The sequence below is a fragment of the Neolamprologus multifasciatus genome, chromosome 18 (genome assembly GCF_963576455.1).
Source record: "Neolamprologus multifasciatus chromosome 18, fNeoMul1.2, whole genome shotgun sequence".
Lineage (NCBI taxonomy): Eukaryota > Metazoa > Chordata > Actinopteri > Cichliformes > Cichlidae > Neolamprologus > Neolamprologus multifasciatus.
The window spans coordinates 12,866,721-12,885,011 of record NC_140456.1 but is presented as its reverse complement, the minus strand read 5'-3'; the positions used below and the strand labels follow the sequence as shown (position 1 = coordinate 12,885,011).

The 18,291-nt window shown below is 38.0% G+C and overlaps 1 protein-coding gene across 1 annotated transcript in view; it reads right to left on the bottom strand.

The window, feature by feature from the left end:
• The window catches only part of LOC146497463 (dynein axonemal heavy chain 8-like), a 36,673-nt gene that overhangs the window by 3,654 nt on the left and 14,728 nt on the right, over positions 1 to 18,291 (bottom strand). The window contains exons 27-85 of the mRNA XM_085139884.1: positions 18,080 to 18,246; positions 17,857 to 17,983; positions 17,473 to 17,708; positions 17,099 to 17,203; positions 16,857 to 16,970; positions 16,703 to 16,765; positions 16,432 to 16,532; positions 16,159 to 16,296; positions 15,810 to 16,050; positions 15,504 to 15,703; positions 15,093 to 15,246; positions 14,836 to 14,999; positions 14,404 to 14,506; positions 13,969 to 14,073; positions 13,524 to 13,685; positions 12,878 to 13,102; positions 12,577 to 12,749; positions 12,311 to 12,489; positions 11,797 to 11,984; positions 11,628 to 11,714; positions 11,434 to 11,541; positions 11,222 to 11,356; positions 10,962 to 11,123; positions 10,634 to 10,880; positions 10,295 to 10,536; positions 10,048 to 10,188; positions 9,729 to 9,960; positions 9,495 to 9,637; positions 9,270 to 9,404; positions 9,049 to 9,171; positions 8,555 to 8,768; positions 8,366 to 8,475; positions 8,118 to 8,281; positions 7,849 to 8,041; positions 7,624 to 7,746; positions 7,417 to 7,547; positions 6,974 to 7,127; positions 6,655 to 6,819; positions 6,271 to 6,497; positions 6,024 to 6,142; positions 5,821 to 5,924; positions 5,515 to 5,691; positions 5,256 to 5,423; positions 4,362 to 4,577; positions 4,004 to 4,141; positions 3,784 to 3,911; positions 3,464 to 3,635; positions 3,212 to 3,367; positions 2,961 to 3,116; positions 2,696 to 2,878; positions 2,416 to 2,521; positions 2,072 to 2,324; positions 1,708 to 1,898; positions 1,497 to 1,618; positions 1,300 to 1,415; positions 998 to 1,200; positions 830 to 903; positions 403 to 555; positions 135 to 290 (exon numbers count right to left, since the gene is read on the bottom strand). Of these exons, the coding sequence (XP_084996010.1) occupies positions 135 to 290; positions 403 to 555; positions 830 to 903; positions 998 to 1,200; positions 1,300 to 1,415; positions 1,497 to 1,618; positions 1,708 to 1,898; positions 2,072 to 2,324; positions 2,416 to 2,521; positions 2,696 to 2,878; positions 2,961 to 3,116; positions 3,212 to 3,367; positions 3,464 to 3,635; positions 3,784 to 3,911; positions 4,004 to 4,141; positions 4,362 to 4,577; positions 5,256 to 5,423; positions 5,515 to 5,691; positions 5,821 to 5,924; positions 6,024 to 6,142; positions 6,271 to 6,497; positions 6,655 to 6,819; positions 6,974 to 7,127; positions 7,417 to 7,547; positions 7,624 to 7,746; positions 7,849 to 8,041; positions 8,118 to 8,281; positions 8,366 to 8,475; positions 8,555 to 8,768; positions 9,049 to 9,171; positions 9,270 to 9,404; positions 9,495 to 9,637; positions 9,729 to 9,960; positions 10,048 to 10,188; positions 10,295 to 10,536; positions 10,634 to 10,880; positions 10,962 to 11,123; positions 11,222 to 11,356; positions 11,434 to 11,541; positions 11,628 to 11,714; positions 11,797 to 11,984; positions 12,311 to 12,489; positions 12,577 to 12,749; positions 12,878 to 13,102; positions 13,524 to 13,685; positions 13,969 to 14,073; positions 14,404 to 14,506; positions 14,836 to 14,999; positions 15,093 to 15,246; positions 15,504 to 15,703; positions 15,810 to 16,050; positions 16,159 to 16,296; positions 16,432 to 16,532; positions 16,703 to 16,765; positions 16,857 to 16,970; positions 17,099 to 17,203; positions 17,473 to 17,708; positions 17,857 to 17,983; positions 18,080 to 18,246 (9,272 nt within the window). The remainder of the gene's footprint in view (positions 1 to 134; positions 291 to 402; positions 556 to 829; positions 904 to 997; positions 1,201 to 1,299; positions 1,416 to 1,496; positions 1,619 to 1,707; positions 1,899 to 2,071; positions 2,325 to 2,415; positions 2,522 to 2,695; positions 2,879 to 2,960; positions 3,117 to 3,211; positions 3,368 to 3,463; positions 3,636 to 3,783; positions 3,912 to 4,003; positions 4,142 to 4,361; positions 4,578 to 5,255; positions 5,424 to 5,514; positions 5,692 to 5,820; positions 5,925 to 6,023; positions 6,143 to 6,270; positions 6,498 to 6,654; positions 6,820 to 6,973; positions 7,128 to 7,416; positions 7,548 to 7,623; positions 7,747 to 7,848; positions 8,042 to 8,117; positions 8,282 to 8,365; positions 8,476 to 8,554; positions 8,769 to 9,048; positions 9,172 to 9,269; positions 9,405 to 9,494; positions 9,638 to 9,728; positions 9,961 to 10,047; positions 10,189 to 10,294; positions 10,537 to 10,633; positions 10,881 to 10,961; positions 11,124 to 11,221; positions 11,357 to 11,433; positions 11,542 to 11,627; positions 11,715 to 11,796; positions 11,985 to 12,310; positions 12,490 to 12,576; positions 12,750 to 12,877; positions 13,103 to 13,523; positions 13,686 to 13,968; positions 14,074 to 14,403; positions 14,507 to 14,835; positions 15,000 to 15,092; positions 15,247 to 15,503; positions 15,704 to 15,809; positions 16,051 to 16,158; positions 16,297 to 16,431; positions 16,533 to 16,702; positions 16,766 to 16,856; positions 16,971 to 17,098; positions 17,204 to 17,472; positions 17,709 to 17,856; positions 17,984 to 18,079; positions 18,247 to 18,291) is intronic.

The following is an 18,291-nucleotide window of genomic DNA, read 5'->3' as shown; positions in this document are numbered from 1 at the left end:
TTCAGAGCGATGATTCTCACTTATCATAACACACACAATTAAGAATTCTCGAAGTCAGTGATCCTTACATTTGTATATTATTCTGGCCTGAATCATGTCAGGAGCTACACTGATTATCTTAACCTGGACAGTACCTGCACAGCAGTGTGGAGAAAGGCCACACTGTACAACAAGGGCTTCCACGAGGGCAGGTTGCATACTTCCAACTGCTCCCGTGAAATTCCTGCAAATGTTCGTTTCAAGCCAGCACGTATTCCCTGGGGTGGATCGTTAGTAAATTTGATGGAGGACTAGAGGTAAAGGGTTGAGAAATATTTGCTTTAAGCTTGTACACAGCATCGGGTCAAGATGGGAAGTAATAAATGAAGTGCTGCAGCATACAAAAGCTTTGTCAAATGTCACCTGTAAAAGTGTGATGGAGAATCGATCATGTGGCTCCGTGGTGATCCACACTCTAAAAGTATTGTGCATGGTGTCTGCAGCTGTGATAGTTTCGAGCAGCTCATCCATAAACTCCAAGCCCAGGTGACAGTTTTGCAGTAACACCCAGCCTCCCTATACATATCCAGGTACAGAGACCACAGATTAGGTAAAATACTCAGCCATTATTAGGGTTATAGTACAATTTGATTGGATATCGTAAAGCTCTTATTTAATACTCTATCTGATAGAACATTACTCAACAAGCAGTATATCTGAGAGCAGACACAAACAGGTCAGCAAATTTGTGCATGAGCAGGGAGGCAGATGATTAGCAACTGGAAAACAAAAACTCATGTGCTAAAATGAAGTGCTAAGGATCATGCTCTTCATTGAATTGTATTCACACCTCTATCATTGATGTCTTAACAAGCTTCCTTGCATGCACCTCTTGTCCTTGTCCCATGGAAATCGCACTACATTCTGTAGGATGAAACAATGCAATGACAAATCATCTTCTAAGTTAAAACTGCAAACTAAAGGTTGTAGTGTTGTTTTATGGTTTAGTCAAACTCACTAAGTTGAAGTTTCTTAGCTAGTGCTTCAATTTGCTCTGTGGGATCTGAGCCCATAGAAAGGAAGCAAATTAAAGGGGTGCGAGGGTCGCTTTCCTCCCATGTGCTGTGAAGGTTCAAGATGACAGGCTCAGCAAACCTCATGCCCAAAGAATCTCCCACATATTTTACAGCCTGAGACAAGGTACGGTCAGGGCACCAGGACCTGTGGGAAAAAAACCCAAACTTATATAGTTATTGTCTTGTGTATGTATGTGTATTTAAAAAATACAACCACATAAAAAGACCAGCAGGAGAATCCAACCTTATCAACAAGAGTTTATGGAAAACATCAAGAGAGTTGTATCCATCTGGAATGACACCTTCTTCTGGTGCATCAAGACTGACCCAAGCTTTCCAATGTTTTCCACTTTGAGACACCTATAAAATATATCAATATTAACTCTGCAAGTACACGACAGCAGAAACCTCAGATTTATGATCTGTGGAAAGTAGCCTCACCTGCTTTACAATGTTTGCGAATTGTGGCAATTTGCTGAGCTCCACCAAGTTTAGCCATACCATATCCAAGATCCAACTGAATGGTTTTGAGGGGCAGGTCTTCAGGTCCAGAGCCGCTCCACCTATTTAGACATTTAATGAGCTCATCATGTTTTATAGCAATAACAGAAAGGTGCAAAATTACATTTCCTGGAAGTGCCGATGACCTCACCTTTAATAAGAACCTGAAATTTGCTGTGCTCTATTTTGTTATTCTGTATGTCAATCTTGAGGGCCAGCAAAAGGGTAAAGATGAACTTGTGGTTTTCATACAAGCCTCTGACGGTGTATCTGAACACCTCAAAAGTCAGATATTCAATGATGTTTGCAATTCGCTTCTGAGTTTTTGGGGACTTTTCAGACCTGCAAAAACAAATTCACAGTAAGAGTAAGTGGACTCTTACTTGCTTACTCTTACCTTACTGTTAGAGTAAGCCATACTTACTCTAATGTGAATTTTATCAAAGCCTTATGCTTCATACTTCATAAGAGACACACATTTTTCAGTATATAAACTGGTACTGGTGAAAACATACCTTTTCAGTGACAGGTCAAAGATTTTGAGGAACTGACTCAGGGACGTCTGGTACATGACATTAACCATGCTCATCTCTGTGATGAGGAAGTAAAGGATGCTGCCTCGAGAGGCAACAGGACGATATTCTGCTTGAGCTACATTGATCTTCACCTCTGCTTCTGCTGCAACGCTGAGCTTTGCACTAACTTCTGCTGCGGTTTGCTTAGTTGTAATCAGAATGCCGATCATTGAGTCGTCATCAACTAAAGAACCTTTAATCACACAGAAACAGCTTTTTTAATGGAGCACTAAATAAAATACAAGTATGTCTTAGACGTTAACATACAGAAGAAACAGGGTTACCCTTAGTACTGCTGAGTTTGTACAGCAGGTTGTCTTCCAGCTCTTGCATTTTTCTCTTATTAGCAGTCACATCTTTAATTAGCTTTAGTCTTTCGGCTTCTAATTCCTATTAAATAAATAATTGTACAATTTCTGTGTAACCAAATGCCCCATCAATATTACATGCATGATACTGAAATAACTTTTCATCAAACACATTAAAAAAATGCACTGATTTTCACAATTCATTAGTACATTTTCTACCACTAACCAATGTGAGGGGAGACTGTTTCCCACTGACCTGTTTCTCTGTGAGGATAACACGGCCAAGCAGCTGGTTCTCTAGACCCTTCATGTTAACAGTGAAATCAATGATGGAAGTCTTGGCACTGACTTCTGGGGAATATGCTGGATTGGGCAGCTTGGTGGTGATATAGAGTTGGAAACCATCCATTACATTTACTTCTTTGTCTCCCACTTTGACCTAAACAAATCCGATTTATGAGACAGCACGGTTTAAAGAAGTAGACATAAAGATTGTTGAATGTTAATGGTTTGATGATTACCTTGAAACGTGTCCCAGATTTGACGAAGTTTTTCTCAAGGACATTGTCCAGCACAGGATCCAGATCCTCAGCTATATCTTCAATAAGCAGTGGATTTCCCATAGAAAGAGAGTCTTCCAAATGATTACGAAAGAACTTGTGCTTCAGTGATGTGACCTGAAAAGACAAGACAGCTTGCCTCCATAAGATGCATAACTAAAACAACCAAGTTTGTTAAAAACAGCAACATTTAATTGTAATCGACAAAGTACTTGGAGTGAATTGGCCATTTCTTTTTTCTTTATCCAAGCCTTTCCCTGAGTCTGGGGATCAATGAGGAGGGGATATCTTGTTGCTTTTGTGACAATGATACCATTCTGCACAGACAGGTCATCTCCAGGGAGTCCCTGAAGGTTCCACTCACTTATCTTAAACAAAAATAGGATGATAAAAGTCTTTAATAAGTCACAAATATCCTTTGAGATGCTAGTAGATATGCAGAATTAGATTTATTTTGTTCTTACAGTGGGAGGGTCCACTAGGGCAGAAATGATGTTGAGATTTTCTGTAAAAGGGATTTTATTACTCTTGAGCTCTGCCTCCCAGATATCCTTCAGCAGCATGTCACGGAAACTCTGGTTGAACGGCCCGCAATAAGACAAGAAACCAGTGAGCTGCAGCACGTCACCCACCAGTCTGCCAAGAAGAACAGAAGCAACTTGCCTCATTATTATTCTACCCCAATCAATACACTGCAAAACTGCAAGCAAACATGCAGACATGAAAAACAGTCCCTTCTTAATACAATATTTCAATATAAAATGTGATTTTCTTTGTAACCTACCTGTTTATCTGTGATTTAAATTCTTTGCTCTGCTCTGTCCAGCGAACTTTCTCTCCACTAAGTCCATCAATAAGTGCAGATGCAGCCTGCATTTTATTCTTGCATTTCTCAGCATCATCCAGCAGGTCCTAAAAAAGACAAAATCTTGAATGATCTACAATTTCAAATTCAACATAAAGGCTTATGCAATATTAATAACATTTATCAGGGTGTACTGCACCTGTTTTTCTTTCATAGCAGCATCACATTTGGCCTTGACTTTGTCAAACTCTGCTTGCTTCTCAGCAAGCAGAGCCTCTGCATTCATTAGCTCATTATTTGCAATTCTTAGTCGGTTTTCTTGAACAGCCAGGTTAGCCTGGAGAAAGATAAAAGACACTGAGATTCACAAAAAACATATGAGGCACAGAAGCTTCATTACACATACTAACTAATATAAAAAGGCTATATTGACCTCTAAATTACAGACTCAAAGAGGCTGAAAGAAGAAAGCTTAACAATACAAATACAACAGTCCCATGTCAGGTCTACTTTGTAAACAAATTATGTCTTTCTGTCACATTGAGCATTAACATCACCTTAAGTGGCAGCACTTCTTTGTTGATCCCAAAGAATGTGGACATAGCCCGGGTCCATGCTAGCAGACCAGCTACATTACCACACACCTTCTTTGCATTTTCCATTGTGTAATCTTCCATATCAAAGTAAGGCTGTAGCAGTTCTACTGTTTCCTCATTAATTTTGTCTTTCTGGAAATGTTGGAGGGATGTCATGAAACCAGCAGCACTCATAAGCTAAAAGAGGACACAAACATATGGCAAAGGTATCAGATAAAATAGCATTCAGTGATGTGCAACTCTCATAAACCTATATTTTATTCTCAGGAGACTACAGAAAACATCAGATGTTTAAAGTGAGAAATATACCATTTAAAAAAAATGAAAGATTCAGCACAAAGCCATGCTGTTGTGATAGAGGTATGAGGATGAGGATGCAGTGTCCATGTTTTCCAAAGATTTTCAAATTTCAATTCAACTGATTACAGAATAGTTTTCCACTTTTAAACAGGATTTAGCCCAGGGACGACAGCAATGTTACTGCATCATGTGCAGACATGCAGGCATGGTGAACTGTTTTTAAGCGACAGTACCTAAGCCCCTGTCATGTTTTCCATGACATAATCATGCCTGTTTTTAAACAAACTGTATCATATTGATTTTTAGACTTGCCCTTTGCACACAGATTTCTCAAGATTTTCATAATCGTGCAATAATTTTATGTACTGTAGATGATGAGCTATTCAGTCTATCTATATTGAGGAACACTGCTGTCAAATCATCTAATTGATTTGTTACCAATTAAGCTAATTAAGTTAATTGGTTGCAAAATGTTTCTCCTAATTTTTCAGCCTTAAATATTTTGCTGGAAAATAACTCCATTTAGTGAGTTTTTATAAGAAACGTTTTTGTTACCTTCAGTGCTTCTGCCCACGATGGCTTAAGACACTGTCGTTCAGGATCAATGGAGACAGAGTCTAACTTCTTTTGAAACAAGAGAAGGCAGGAGTCCATGATCCGCATAATCAGATGTGGCGGCTTGGCTAATTTTCTCACAGTGGCAATATCAGTTGGCTTTATGGTCTGTAAAACATTTAAAGTATATGTACTGTGTACATACAGTATATATGAGAGAAGTACTTGCGTATGTAAAAAGTAATCACAGAGGGCTCACATTCAGTGCGGCTTTAGCCTCTTCTAAAGCTGGTTTAGCAGCCTCTAGTTTAGCTTCAGCAACAATTTTCTCTTTTCCAATCCCCTCCACAATTGTCTGGGCTTTATCCTTCACAACTTGGACGTCATTCTTTACAATTGTAGCAGCTTCAGCACTGACTGTTACCTCTGCCAACACCTATGTAAACGTAAAACAAGATGGCATGTTATAAAATGTGTAAAATATCTACATAATATACATAACATTATGTCTATAAGTTGTGCATTTTATTTGGGGGGGTCAAAGGAACCACTATGTATTATTTACCTTGTCAGCTTTGACAGATGCTACAGCAAGCTCTTTTTCCTTTACTTTTAGTTCTTTGGATAGCTCAGCCACAGACTCACTAGCCTCTTTTAGTTTCTCCAACCCTGGAAAACAATAACAATTTGAAAACCCCTTTTTCCTGAATAATCTTTGCAAAGTAATCCATACATGCCATCTACAGATTTCCTATTGAACTTTCTTACCAACATTCATGCGTTCTGATAGTATGTTGATGCTGTTATACTTTTCAGTGTACAACGTTTTGTAACCATTTATAAAAGAGAGGTAGGATTTAGGGGTAACATGAGTTCGTCTTCGGAATCTAAAAGATAATAGATACAATGCTGCATTGGTGTAAAATACAAATTATAGAAGAAAAAATTAAATTATATACATGGATATAAAATCATTTAAATGTAACAACATAAAAATATCGTCCGTGTTTTATACCTCTCAAAGTAGCTTTCACATGTGACAGATACTTTGTCATGGTATGTTCCCATAGCCGTCACCACAGACGCTTTGACTTCAGCAGAACAAACCATATTAAACTCAGACAAGAAATAATTGGATACAGCCACCAAAGCCTCATTTGGCCAAGGGGTGAACCAGTCCATCGTGCAGCCAGAAATCAACCCTGGAAACTTCAGAGACCGGGAGCGAAACTTCGGTCCCACCTGTCAAGGTTGTGAGACAAAATGTGCTTCACCACAGACTCATACAAAATTGTATCTTTAATGTAATATTATAAACAATACAGGTAAACAAACGATACAAAGTCCCAACCTCTGAGTCACTGCTTTTGTGAAACAAGTATACAAATCTTTGACGTACCGGTGAGAAGCAAAGAACAACATGGAGATTCTTTCTTGACCGTGAAATAAAATACTCGTAAAGGTTGTCAAAAGTTGGTGGAATACGAGGAAACTCCTTTTTCATCACAGGTATTAGGTTCTGGGTGATCTCTTGGATCTCATCTTTAGCAAAAAGATTGGAAACCTGCAAACAGTCAATTCACTATGAAGTCATCTGGACCAAATATGGCCACAAATGTAGCAGTTTTTAATTACATGGTCTAAATTTTGACTTTCAGCTTGGATCAAAGTGGATTTTTGTGGATTTAAATATATCTGAATTTTTTAAAGATCCCCACCTCTCCAGATGAAAGAACATTGTTGAGGTACTCAAGGAAGGCCTCATTCTTGATATCATTATCAGTAAAGATAAAGGTGATGCCTTTGCCTTCAGCCCCAGCTGTCCTATACAGCACTTTCAGGTCATCCAGGAAATTGGTCATGTTGTATGTTCTAATAAGAAGACAAACACTATAAATTCTGCTAATTAGCTAAACCCCAGATGATGCACATGTGTTTACATGCCATAACATGCTAGGTGCAACCATGTGTTTTCCCCATGCTTTTGACCCTCAATCTATGGCTTGTGGATCCCTGGGGCTCCAGGGCACCCAGTTTGAGAGCCAGTGGTATAAGGACTTTAACTTATAATATAAGCAGCATGAGGTAACTGTTGTGAATTGGCACCATATTGATAACATTAAATTCACCTGAACTGAAGGTTTAGTTTTTCTGTTCTTACCTGGTCAATGTGATCTGGAAGACGTGGTATCCAGCTATGAATGAGGCTAGCCGTGTCAGGCTCTGTTTACCTGATCCTCCGACACCCACAAGCAGGGCATTTCCTTGGTCAGTTCGAATTATTCGTGAGATCTAAAGCATTGGAATAAATCAGCATTAATTGTAGCCAGATATAAAGGAAATGTATTAATTGGGCTTGTAGTCTGACCTTGACGAGATGAGTCATTGCATCTGTGAAGAAAACCAGATCCAGAGTCGAGCCTCTTACGATCTCATTGTGTTGAGTCTGATACATCATTAGTTTCTCTGATAAGAACTTGAAATTTGGCACCTGAAAAAGTGAGTGTTTTCTTTCTGATTAGTATGACAGCTTTCTATATCAATGTTCAACAGTATCAATATTGTACTGTGGTTATAAATACAAATCTTTTACCAGTTCATAAATTTTAGGGGCATCAAAACACGCATCCTCCCCTTCTTCTCCAGTTGGCTCAGGTGCATCTCGGAGAAAGTCCACAAAGTATGGCTCAGGATGAAGTTTTGGGACAAGGCTAGGATCAACATGCTCTTGGATCACCTGGGATACACCCTTCTCAAACCACTCTCTGTCCTCTGAGCAAATAAACCTACAGCAAAATGATGTTTAAATTTTAGCATCTTTGTTCTGCTTATAAAGTGATTTGATGGATGTGAGAACTTTACCTGTCAGCGATCACCCTTGTACATTCACTCTTGAAAAGAGCCAAGAGGGTAGGTATATCATGACACTCCTCTGCCTTGATGTTTAACATCCCTTGCCAGATCCGAGACAAATCTCTCAAATTGAAAATGTAGTGGAACTTGGATGGTGTGGGAAGCATTTTTACCTTCAATGTGAAATCATCGAATAAGATGTCTTTATTAATACATCCACTTTTATAATCTGTTCACATCATCTTTTAAGTAGTTACCTTTGTCCACTGCCATAAAATCCTCCCAGCAGATACAAGATGCTTAACCATATCTGAAATGCTCTGCTTGAATTTTCTGCATTCATGGAAGTAACCACCACCAATTATACCTGCAAAAAAATTGCATCAAAATAATCTATTTGTGTGATACAACTAGTAATGAGGGGAAACAAATTTTGAGGTACTTACCAAAGATCTTATCAATTGAAGTATTTGATGGCAGAGTACAGTTAAAGACAGTAAACTGCCTCTTGAGTCTTTGAGGGATGTCATTTCTCCCACCACCAGGGTGAATCATGGCAGCAAGTATCTGCACATCTTCAATAGTGGAGAAGTCTCCTGGTTTGTCCAGACTGTACATGCCACTCATTTCCATCATCTGTCGAACTATCTCATTGGTGATCTGGTTTGGAAAGTTATATAAAGGAGTTATGCCTGAATTACTGTTCAGTGGAAAATCTACACCGTAACCTTCCACATAACCTGACATGCACCTTCTAAAAATGCATTTATGCATTTAGGTGTTTTTGGTTATGTCCTAAGTTATGATGTAGATTTCCCAGAGAAATCTAAATCAAACTTTACTAAGACTGGAAGCCACATGAAATAGTAAACAGTATATTTGCTGTTTTGTGTATTTTGTAAAATAAATATATATATATAATACATGTATATATAAATACCTGATCTCCCCATTCATTGACAACTGGCATGTTTATATCATCAATAAAGACTGTCATCCTGCGTCCTCCTGGGGGTCCAAAGGTGCTGCCAATTCTTTTCTCAATGTAACTTTCCACTGTTCGCTGTATATGTATGTATATAAAAAAGCTTTTACTAACAAAAAGCCATATAGAATTTGTTAAAGATAAATATAAAGAACATTTTATAGGTTACATTTTACCTGAAACATTAGTGGTTCTGTTGCAGATGAGAAGTTCAGCGTCTTTGATAGGTCTGTCTCAGGATCATATTTTTTTGTGCAGCTTTTTATCATCACAGTTTTAGCAGTTCCTTGTTCTCCAATGAGCAGCACAGCCTATTTATACACAAAATTTAACTGTAACAGAAGTACATACCAAGGATAAACATATGCTCTTTTATTTAATATTCATATTTTAAATGAGACCTTGTGTTGTTTAGCAATGGTATCCAGCAAGAAAGAGGTTCTTGTGTTATCCACATTGGGAACAAGAATAGAAGTGTAGTCAGGCAAATGGTCAGTTGGATAGATATAATCACCCACATGGTTGTTCCAATGACACCAATCACCTGAAATAAAAGATGAAGCTCTTATAGTAATTAAATTTCAAAATGCAAAAGACAGCATAGGGGTTTTATGTTCTGTAGAAAATGTTTTTACCATTTGTGCCAATCATGTACTCAAACATAGTTTCCCCTGGCTGTGTTGGAGGAACATCAATATTGCTTTCATGACCTCTGATGTAAGTCTCTAGTTTGTCTCTATCATCTAACTCCAAAATGGCTCCAAGGCTCCACATCAGACAGAAGGCAAAGAGACGCTCAAGGTGTTTGCTACCAGCAAAGCCGCCTGTCTCCTTGGTTGGGAGGAGGCCTTCCAGCAGATTCACAGACTGAAGGTGGAACATAATGAGACAATTGAATATTTCTAATTAATTTAGAAGCATCATCAATTTCTTCTCATTTGTCAGAATACATACCTGCATTATATAGTTACACTCCAAAAGCTCCATTTTGGGTTTAAGGTTCCGCTTCATATACAAGTAAGCATCCTCAAATATCTTGTCATATAAACTTAAAATACTTTCTGCCTCCTTTGCGTTGCGCTTGTTAGCCCATCCCTAAAACATAAAGGCCACATTCCATCTGAATACAGTATTGTAACAGCAGCACTGATTCTTTTCTCCAAACAGTCTTTGAATGGAAAATTTCAAAAAACAAGCCTACCCTGAGTATGGGTTTCCAACTGAGAGCTGATGAGCTCATGAAGACCATACCCACCCGGGACACTGTAGCAGGGGAGGCATTATCCATGTTGTGCACCTCAAATACCAACTTGCAACATGGTGACATTGTGATCCGGTCACCATTAGCCAAGGTCAGTGTTTTGTTATCATCCAACACAGAATTAAGATTCTCAATCCATATGGCGTCGACAGGACCATCAAGCACAATCCATATGAACTCCCCTGAAGTGTTCACATTTTAAAGAAATGAAAAATTATATATATATATATATATATATCTGTGTGTGTGCGAATATTCATTAAATATTGTATCATAAACCTTTCTTAGCTTTGAGTGTCCTCCTCCATAGTGTGGAAAATATCCCATCTGTCCAATCATTGGTGGCTGCATCAAGACGGCCAAACATCTGCGCAGCAGTGATTGCTTTGGGGTTCATGCGCATCTCCCTATGCGGGGATCCACATTCAGTCATAGCTCGCATGAGAATGTTGATGACTGTGGTCTTCCCAGCTCCACTTGGTCCTAAAGTCATCAGCCCATGCCGCACTCGTGAAGTCTCATAAAGCTGATAGTGATGTATCAGTAAGAAAGAGTGTTTTCCAAAGAAAATCCAAATAACAACAGCAGATAAACACGCAGATGGTACCTGAACAAGCTTGAGATTCCAGGGAGGATGGTTGATTATACCGGCTGACTGCACTTGATGGGCAACAGCTGCCTGAAGTTCAGCATATGTGCTACTATCCAGCTGGATACCAGGGAACAGGTCATTGATGAGACTGAGGAAAAGTGGCTCATCCTCGTCCACCTGAAACACACACACACACACACACACACATTATATATATATACAGTATATATATGCAATATATTACTGTCAAATATTTGACTAGGTTTGCATCATACCAGTTTAGACAGATTCATGTCACGCAGCACTCTCATGACAATGCTGGACTCTGTGTCATCAGGCCGTGCTCTTTTAGCAGCCCCAAGTGTTCGTAACACGGACAGGATGTTCCTCAGGCCAAAGTCATAGTGGACCTAACAAAGCAAGAGCTTAGCTTTAGAGGGTTAATAATTACTTATTATAGGAACTAAACTGGCCACATGATTATTACCTGTTTTGTAAGTTGTTCTTCACACAGTTTATAAAGAACAAAAAACTTCTGGGCTAAGATGATGTTGTCATTGAATCCACAACTGGCTAGCTTAACTCTCATGATGATCTGTCAAAGGCAATAGTGAAAACAAATGGTTAGAAGTTAAACAAAAAAGATAATATTTCTCCTTAACAAAACTAACCTTTACCCACCTGTCTGTCTGGCACCATCATAGAAACCGTCCTGAATTGCACTTTTAAATTTTCAGGAAGTTCCTGACGACCGGCATATCCGGGGTTCTATGTATTGAGTGACAACATGTTTTACTATATTCATACTAAACATCTGCTGCCTAGTAAACATATAAATCCTGTATCTTACCATAGTGATAAACAGGCCAAACTCTGGATTCAGATCCACAGTGTCTCCATCAGTAAAAATGAATGTGCTCCTCTGGTTCTTGCGTGCCGTCAGAACTATATAGATCTGCTGAGCAGCAACAGAGAGCACTGGCAGGTCGATTCTGTTGAACTCATCAAAACAACCCCAGGACCCTGACTGTGCGAGGCCTGAAAAAGAATGAACAATTTACCAAATGTGCATATTTTTGGAATGTGAAAAGAAGCTGGAAAATCTGAGTAACAAAACATGCACACACAACTGAAGACCCGCGTAGATTTGAACCTAAAACCAAAATCTTTCTATGAGCAGCATAAGATAAAATGAAATCTGAGTGTTTTGCTCATTAATCCAGGTAAGTAAAGTTGATTCGGCTCACCTGGATGTCAAGACCAAAGAAGTCACTTGGGTGAGAGATGAAATGTTTCTCCCACTGAAAATGCTACACAATAAATTTTCTAAGATATCTGATAATTTGATTAATTGGTTAGGATACCTTTATAAATCCTTCCAAGTCCTCTGAAGTCCATCTGGTCAGAGCAGTTGAACACTACAACATACTTGCCAAGACAGCGACCCATGTCTTTGGTAGTTTCAGTTTTCCCAGTTCCAGCCGGTCCTGCAGGGGCTCCTCCCATACTCATACCTAGAGCTTGGGCTAGTGTGATGTAGCACCTAGGTAAACAAGAAGGGGTTAATGAATGTACCTTAGTACATAAATCTATATAAAAAGTAATTAACAAAATCTCATTATTTACTTGCCTGTCTGTCAGTGGAGTGATGACCAGACGATCAGTACAGCCTAGAAACTCATTCTGATAAATGAAGTCAACATTAGTAATAGACACAATGACCTTATCCAGGTAGCCCCTGAAGTAAAACCTGCTCTGCTTCAGCCATTCGAAGTCGCCTACAGATTTTATACGCTTTTTCACCTGAGGAAAAAGCAGGACATGAAGAGGAATGGTTGACCATAACAGTTTAATAATAAAAAGTTATCTGTGATAGTAGATGTGGACAAGTAGCATTTATCCAAAAAAAACCAAAAAAACCCAAAACTTACTAGGTCATTAAATATATCAGTCTGGTGCACATGAATTGTGACAAGTGTCTCATATTTGACTCTGTCAAATTTGCTGAGGTCATAGGTTGTTTGCTTGATGAGTGTAGTGAGCAGACTCAGTAATTTCTTTTGGGTAAGAGGCATGATGTGCTTGTCATCTTCTGTTTGGTGCAGGGCCTTCTCTGCATCTCTTGTCCAAATCATTTGGATTCCCAGCAAGCCCACCTAAAAAGTACAAATCAAACAATACACGAAAAGATGCGTCATGTATAGTACATACAGGTAAAGTGGTAGAAATATGATGCTACATGAAAGGTACTACTGTCAAAGATATCCAAACTTGTTATTTTACAAACGTTGGAAAAAGAATGAAAAAGAACCATGAGATCTGTTAAGCTGCCTCTGCCACTGATAAAGGAAAGAAGGAAATGTGACATGAAAACAAACAGTCATGTTGCTGGATAGTTTAATCTTATAGAGAGTAACGTCTCAAATCTTTAAAATCTTGAATCCCTTTAAACACTACTAAATGGTGGTTGGTATTACAGATGGAAGAAAAAAAAATCTCTGTTACACTTAAATGAACAAAATATTTTAAAAACTCATGAAAACGATTTTACTAACAGCCACAATTCAGTTTTCCTACCTGTGCTTGAAATTTGTTGAGAAAAGCAAGAAGATCAAACTCCTCATCGTCTAGCTCTAGATCTGCAGCTCTGATAACAGAGTGCAGTGAAGCCTGTTGTTGCACCAAAAGCTTCCTAAGCCAGATCTCAACTTCTCCCTGAGCCATTACAGGACTCTCTAGCTGAAAACACAGAAACACATTTGTTATGTTGTACCACACCTGTGATAAAAAATTGGAAAAATATTTACTGTCAGCCTCAATTGAACCTTATTCTGTTTGAATATCTATTTATTGTACCCTACACTTGTCTGTAGAAAATAGCAATCTGATATAAATTTAACTTTAATTTGAATTTGACTCTGTTGACCGCTTGCAAAAGTTATTTGCACTAAACGTAACAAATGCAATTCAACATATAGTTGTATTACAGCTCTAAACTGAAAATGCAAATAGTATTAAATACCGGCAGTTTCTCCCCTTCTTGTGAAATAACAGCTATAATCTTGTCATATTCTGTTGTGTGAAACTCAGCTTCTTTTACGTTGTCAAACACTCCAAGAAGATGTGCCTGAAAAACAAATGCATCTACAATTATTTTTGCTATTTTACCCAAAATCAAAAACCCAAAAGAAAAAAAAGAGAGAGAAAAAAATAAACAAAACCCAAGAAATCAGATTTCAATACACAAACCATTTTCTTAATATTTCTATCCTGATCGTCTCATTCTTTGCCCATGAAAACTCCAAATTTAAATTGTATTTCTTATTTGCTAACATGAGTTTTTAACATATCTACGCAGACAAACAAATTAGGCCTTTTGCAGTAGCAGTATAATTACATTGTTTTATACTTTTTTATTTAAATTTAAGTTTCTTACAGTGGCAGTGAATGTTCTGACCTGAATTGTGTGAGAATCACTGGCTTGTCCAAGGATTTCCAAAAGGGCAGGATCAGACACAAAGAAGAACCGTGGAAACAAGAGTCTCTTTTTCTCAAGATACCTGTGAAACAAGATCACATCATCTGCAGTGTACACATTGAAGTAGTACAAGTATTGTTATAATTATGGGGCCCATTTATTCAATGCTTTTCTTTTTATTGCAAAGCATCTGTGGGTGACAAAAGGACAAAAAGGGGAAGAAAAGGAGGGGAAGATAAAACCTGGAGTAATTATACTGCATAAAAAGTGCTTGAGTAAAAAGCTAATTAACTAAATAGTTAAATAATGTCATGTAAAAAAATTTTAAAGACTGAGCTACTCTTTACTCTTAAACTGTTGCAACCAACAGAAAGATGCAAACTAAAACAAGGATGGTGCCAAAAAAATTACCCTGCAAGAGATTTCTGACAGAGCTCTAGTTGTTTCTGAAGATCCGGAAGCTTTTCTCTCAGAGAGGGATCACCTACACAGCACTCCACAGCATTTGGGACCTTTTGTGCTCGCCGCATGATTTCAGTCCAAGACTTGTCAATATTCTGAAATCGATTTGCTTCCTGCAAACGGAAACATTTTTATGTTAGCATTTACTTAAGGATGCTTTCAAAATTGTTATTTTCAGGACACAGGGCAGAATTAATGAACTGTACCTGTGGCAGATCTTTGGCAATGTCGCCCCCAACAAACACAGCCTCCAAATAGACCCACAAGTTTTGCACTATAACCCACTGTTCAATGACCTCAGATGATGTTGAAAGCTTGAAGACCCAATCTTGAATCTCTGCTTTGTGGAAGGTACTGTACCTGTACAAAGCAGACAAAGCTTGTTAAGTTCTTTAAGACATTGCAGAAATGGGAATATGTGTGGATATTTCACATCTTGAATGATTACACCCAAACTAATCTTTGTCACTTCTAATTTTTCTGGGCTGAATGATTTGTTACAGTTAGGTAGGTCTTGCAGTCTTGCCCTTTTATTACTCCAAAGTATCAATGTTTCTTGGAAATCAAGTTTATAAAATCTGTTACAAAATTGTAAGCCGGGGTTTATTCTGTTCTACCTGTTGCTCAGCAGTGAACCTAGCACCATCAAACTGTCCTCCAAGTTGGTGAGAATCTCAGATGTTTCTGCTCCTTTCAGCATCAGTTCTCCTCTATTCTTAAATGTCATCAAGCTCAGGGTCTGAGCAGACCACAGCTCTTTTACTTGTGATAATTTGGCCTCAATATCCTTCTCCTTTACAGCTGATATGCAAATGTCCTACAAATACAAAAAGCCAAACTTGGGATGGTGCATACACATGAGCAAATCAAATCTATAAGCTTGAAATTGAAGTAGATTATAAATGTCAAATCCGCCAGCACACCTCAATGTCGTCCTTGTACGTCAACAAAGGCGCCTCCATGATGTTCTCAAGTATAAACGTACTGGACTCCACCTCAAAATGGTGTCCAGTCACTTGTGCAATACGGTCCCAGTGTCTCCGTTTCATAGACTTGTTTGCCATCATTTCAAGAAGAGGACACGAATCATTAAAATCATCAATGGTCTTTTTTAGATCAAGAAAGGCTTGCCAGTCCTTTAGTGCTTTGGGTAGCTTCCGACACCTATAGAAATTGGATAATAAACTTTTGTTAAAATGAATACTCTTAAAAAAACATTCACTACACAACAAATTTTTAGGTCTGTAAGTTATAATAACAGATATACTCAACCTGTTCTGAAAATCCAGAAGTTCGCCATTGATCTTTTCAATATCCACTTGTATCCACAGTATCTTATAGTACCCACTAATCTTGTTCATCACTGCATCATACAGGCCATAGAGTTTTTGAAGCAGATCAAGCTCTTTTCTAAAGGAAGCATTAGGAAGCATAATGTTTGAATATATTTTATAATGTGATAGATGTTAACACTTAGCATAGTATTAATAGAGATGCAAAAGTTATTCTAGCACAGAACAAGGTTTGATTTTTTTGCTGATGTACTTTTTCTTGTGTAGACAGTTGTATTCTGTAACTGGTAAGCCAAGAAGCTGCTGTCCAGAAGTATATGTGGTGAAGTTTTTCCAAAGCTCTTCAAATCTAGCCTGCAAACAAAACATACAATTAAATCTCGCAAGACTGTTTGTTATGTTATGTTTTCTTGCCCTATCAGCTCTCTCTTATCTAGTAATCATTTACCTCTAACTTATGTGAATGATTATAGATTTTCACACACTGAAAGAATTGAAACTGTTAAACGATTTAACAACGTCACCTGATAGATCTGAAGCATGCGGCTGGCTTCTTGTGGAGCTAATCCTTCAACCAAGGGGCCTTCCTGAAAAACGAGACATAAAATGAAGAATAGGTTAATATGAATACACTGATTTATTGAAAACCACCTGCACACAGTTTTTAAGATTACTCACAGAATCAAACTGTTCCATATAAGTGTCAACATCTTTTTGGAAGATAGCCACGCTCTCGAGAAGGTCTCGTTTCAACTTGGGTTGCATACGAACAAGCTCATATTGCACCGATCTCTGCGCAAGTCAATATCAAAAATAAAATCAAGATCACAGCTTATCACATTTACAACACACAAGATCACATTTATTTTTTAAAAAAAGTCATCAAACAAAATATGCATTAATGTCATGATAATACTTACAGCTTTAGACTGGAGCATTGTGAATGAGTCTCTCAGACTGTACACTTCTTCTACTTCTCTTTTGGTCTCTTCTGCTTCATATTTTGTCAAAATGTCATATGCTTCCTGTAAATACATTCTTATATTTAAATGTTCAACATTTAGCTCATTCTGAACACACAGGCCTCTCATTTATAACTAACAGTAGTAACAGTAGATAGTTAGATACAGTTAAAATTACATCCTCAAAATGTCTTTCACTAAAAATTTCTGGGCTTTATTTAATGTTGTTACTGGTACTCTGCAGCAGTTCATATCACTTTGTTTATTGTGTAGTGCTATTGCCAGTCCTTTGAAATATCTGCAGTTACACAATACACTTAAGCAACTGATACCTCAATGGAAATCAGTGTCATGTCAGTCTGTATTTCAGCTTCTCGAAGCGTAGACAGGGCCCCCATAGTACAGCGTACATCTTCCAGATTAGCCACAGGATGTGATAGCTGGATAAGGTAGTTGTTCAAATGTGTGTGTGTGTCAGTCATTTTCTTCTTGTACCTCTCCTTCAGGTATTTGCAAATTAGTTTCTTCCAGGCTTTTGTCTCATCTGTTAGGGCCTTTTTCAGTGAACCTGTATATAAAGGAACTTAGCATTAGTCCTCCAGTTCTCAAACTAATAACCGCCTACATGTGACATGTGTAATAAAACACACTAAATATCCAATTATCCAGTGGTAGCAGAATAGAATTCAATCCTGGTCCTCACAAATAAAAATTACCTGTTGTTAACTGAACAGATTCAAAAGCAATAACAGGCTTGATAGCTTGAATTTCTTGCTCAACTGAGTCATAGTGTTGGATTTCAGATGTAATGTGGATCAAGGATGGGTTGCTTGCCATGAATTCCTTTGTAGAAATTAAGAGAAGGGATATGATAATGATATAACTATATGAAAACAACAAGGAACATGTCATGGTGAAAGAAAATCAAAGACAACTAACTTTGACTTTAGCGTTTTTGTCCTCTTCCCAGATCGCTCTGAAAGTATTGAACTGTTTCAGAACACTGGCTGCTCGTCCCTTCTGAGAGTTGATTGCTGTTTTCAGAATGCCCACGAGTTTTTTGATGTCCTTGTGTTCCACAACAAAGTTAAATAAATGATCTTTTTCTGCAGAAACACAAATAAACAGTCAAAAGTACAACCAACGATTGT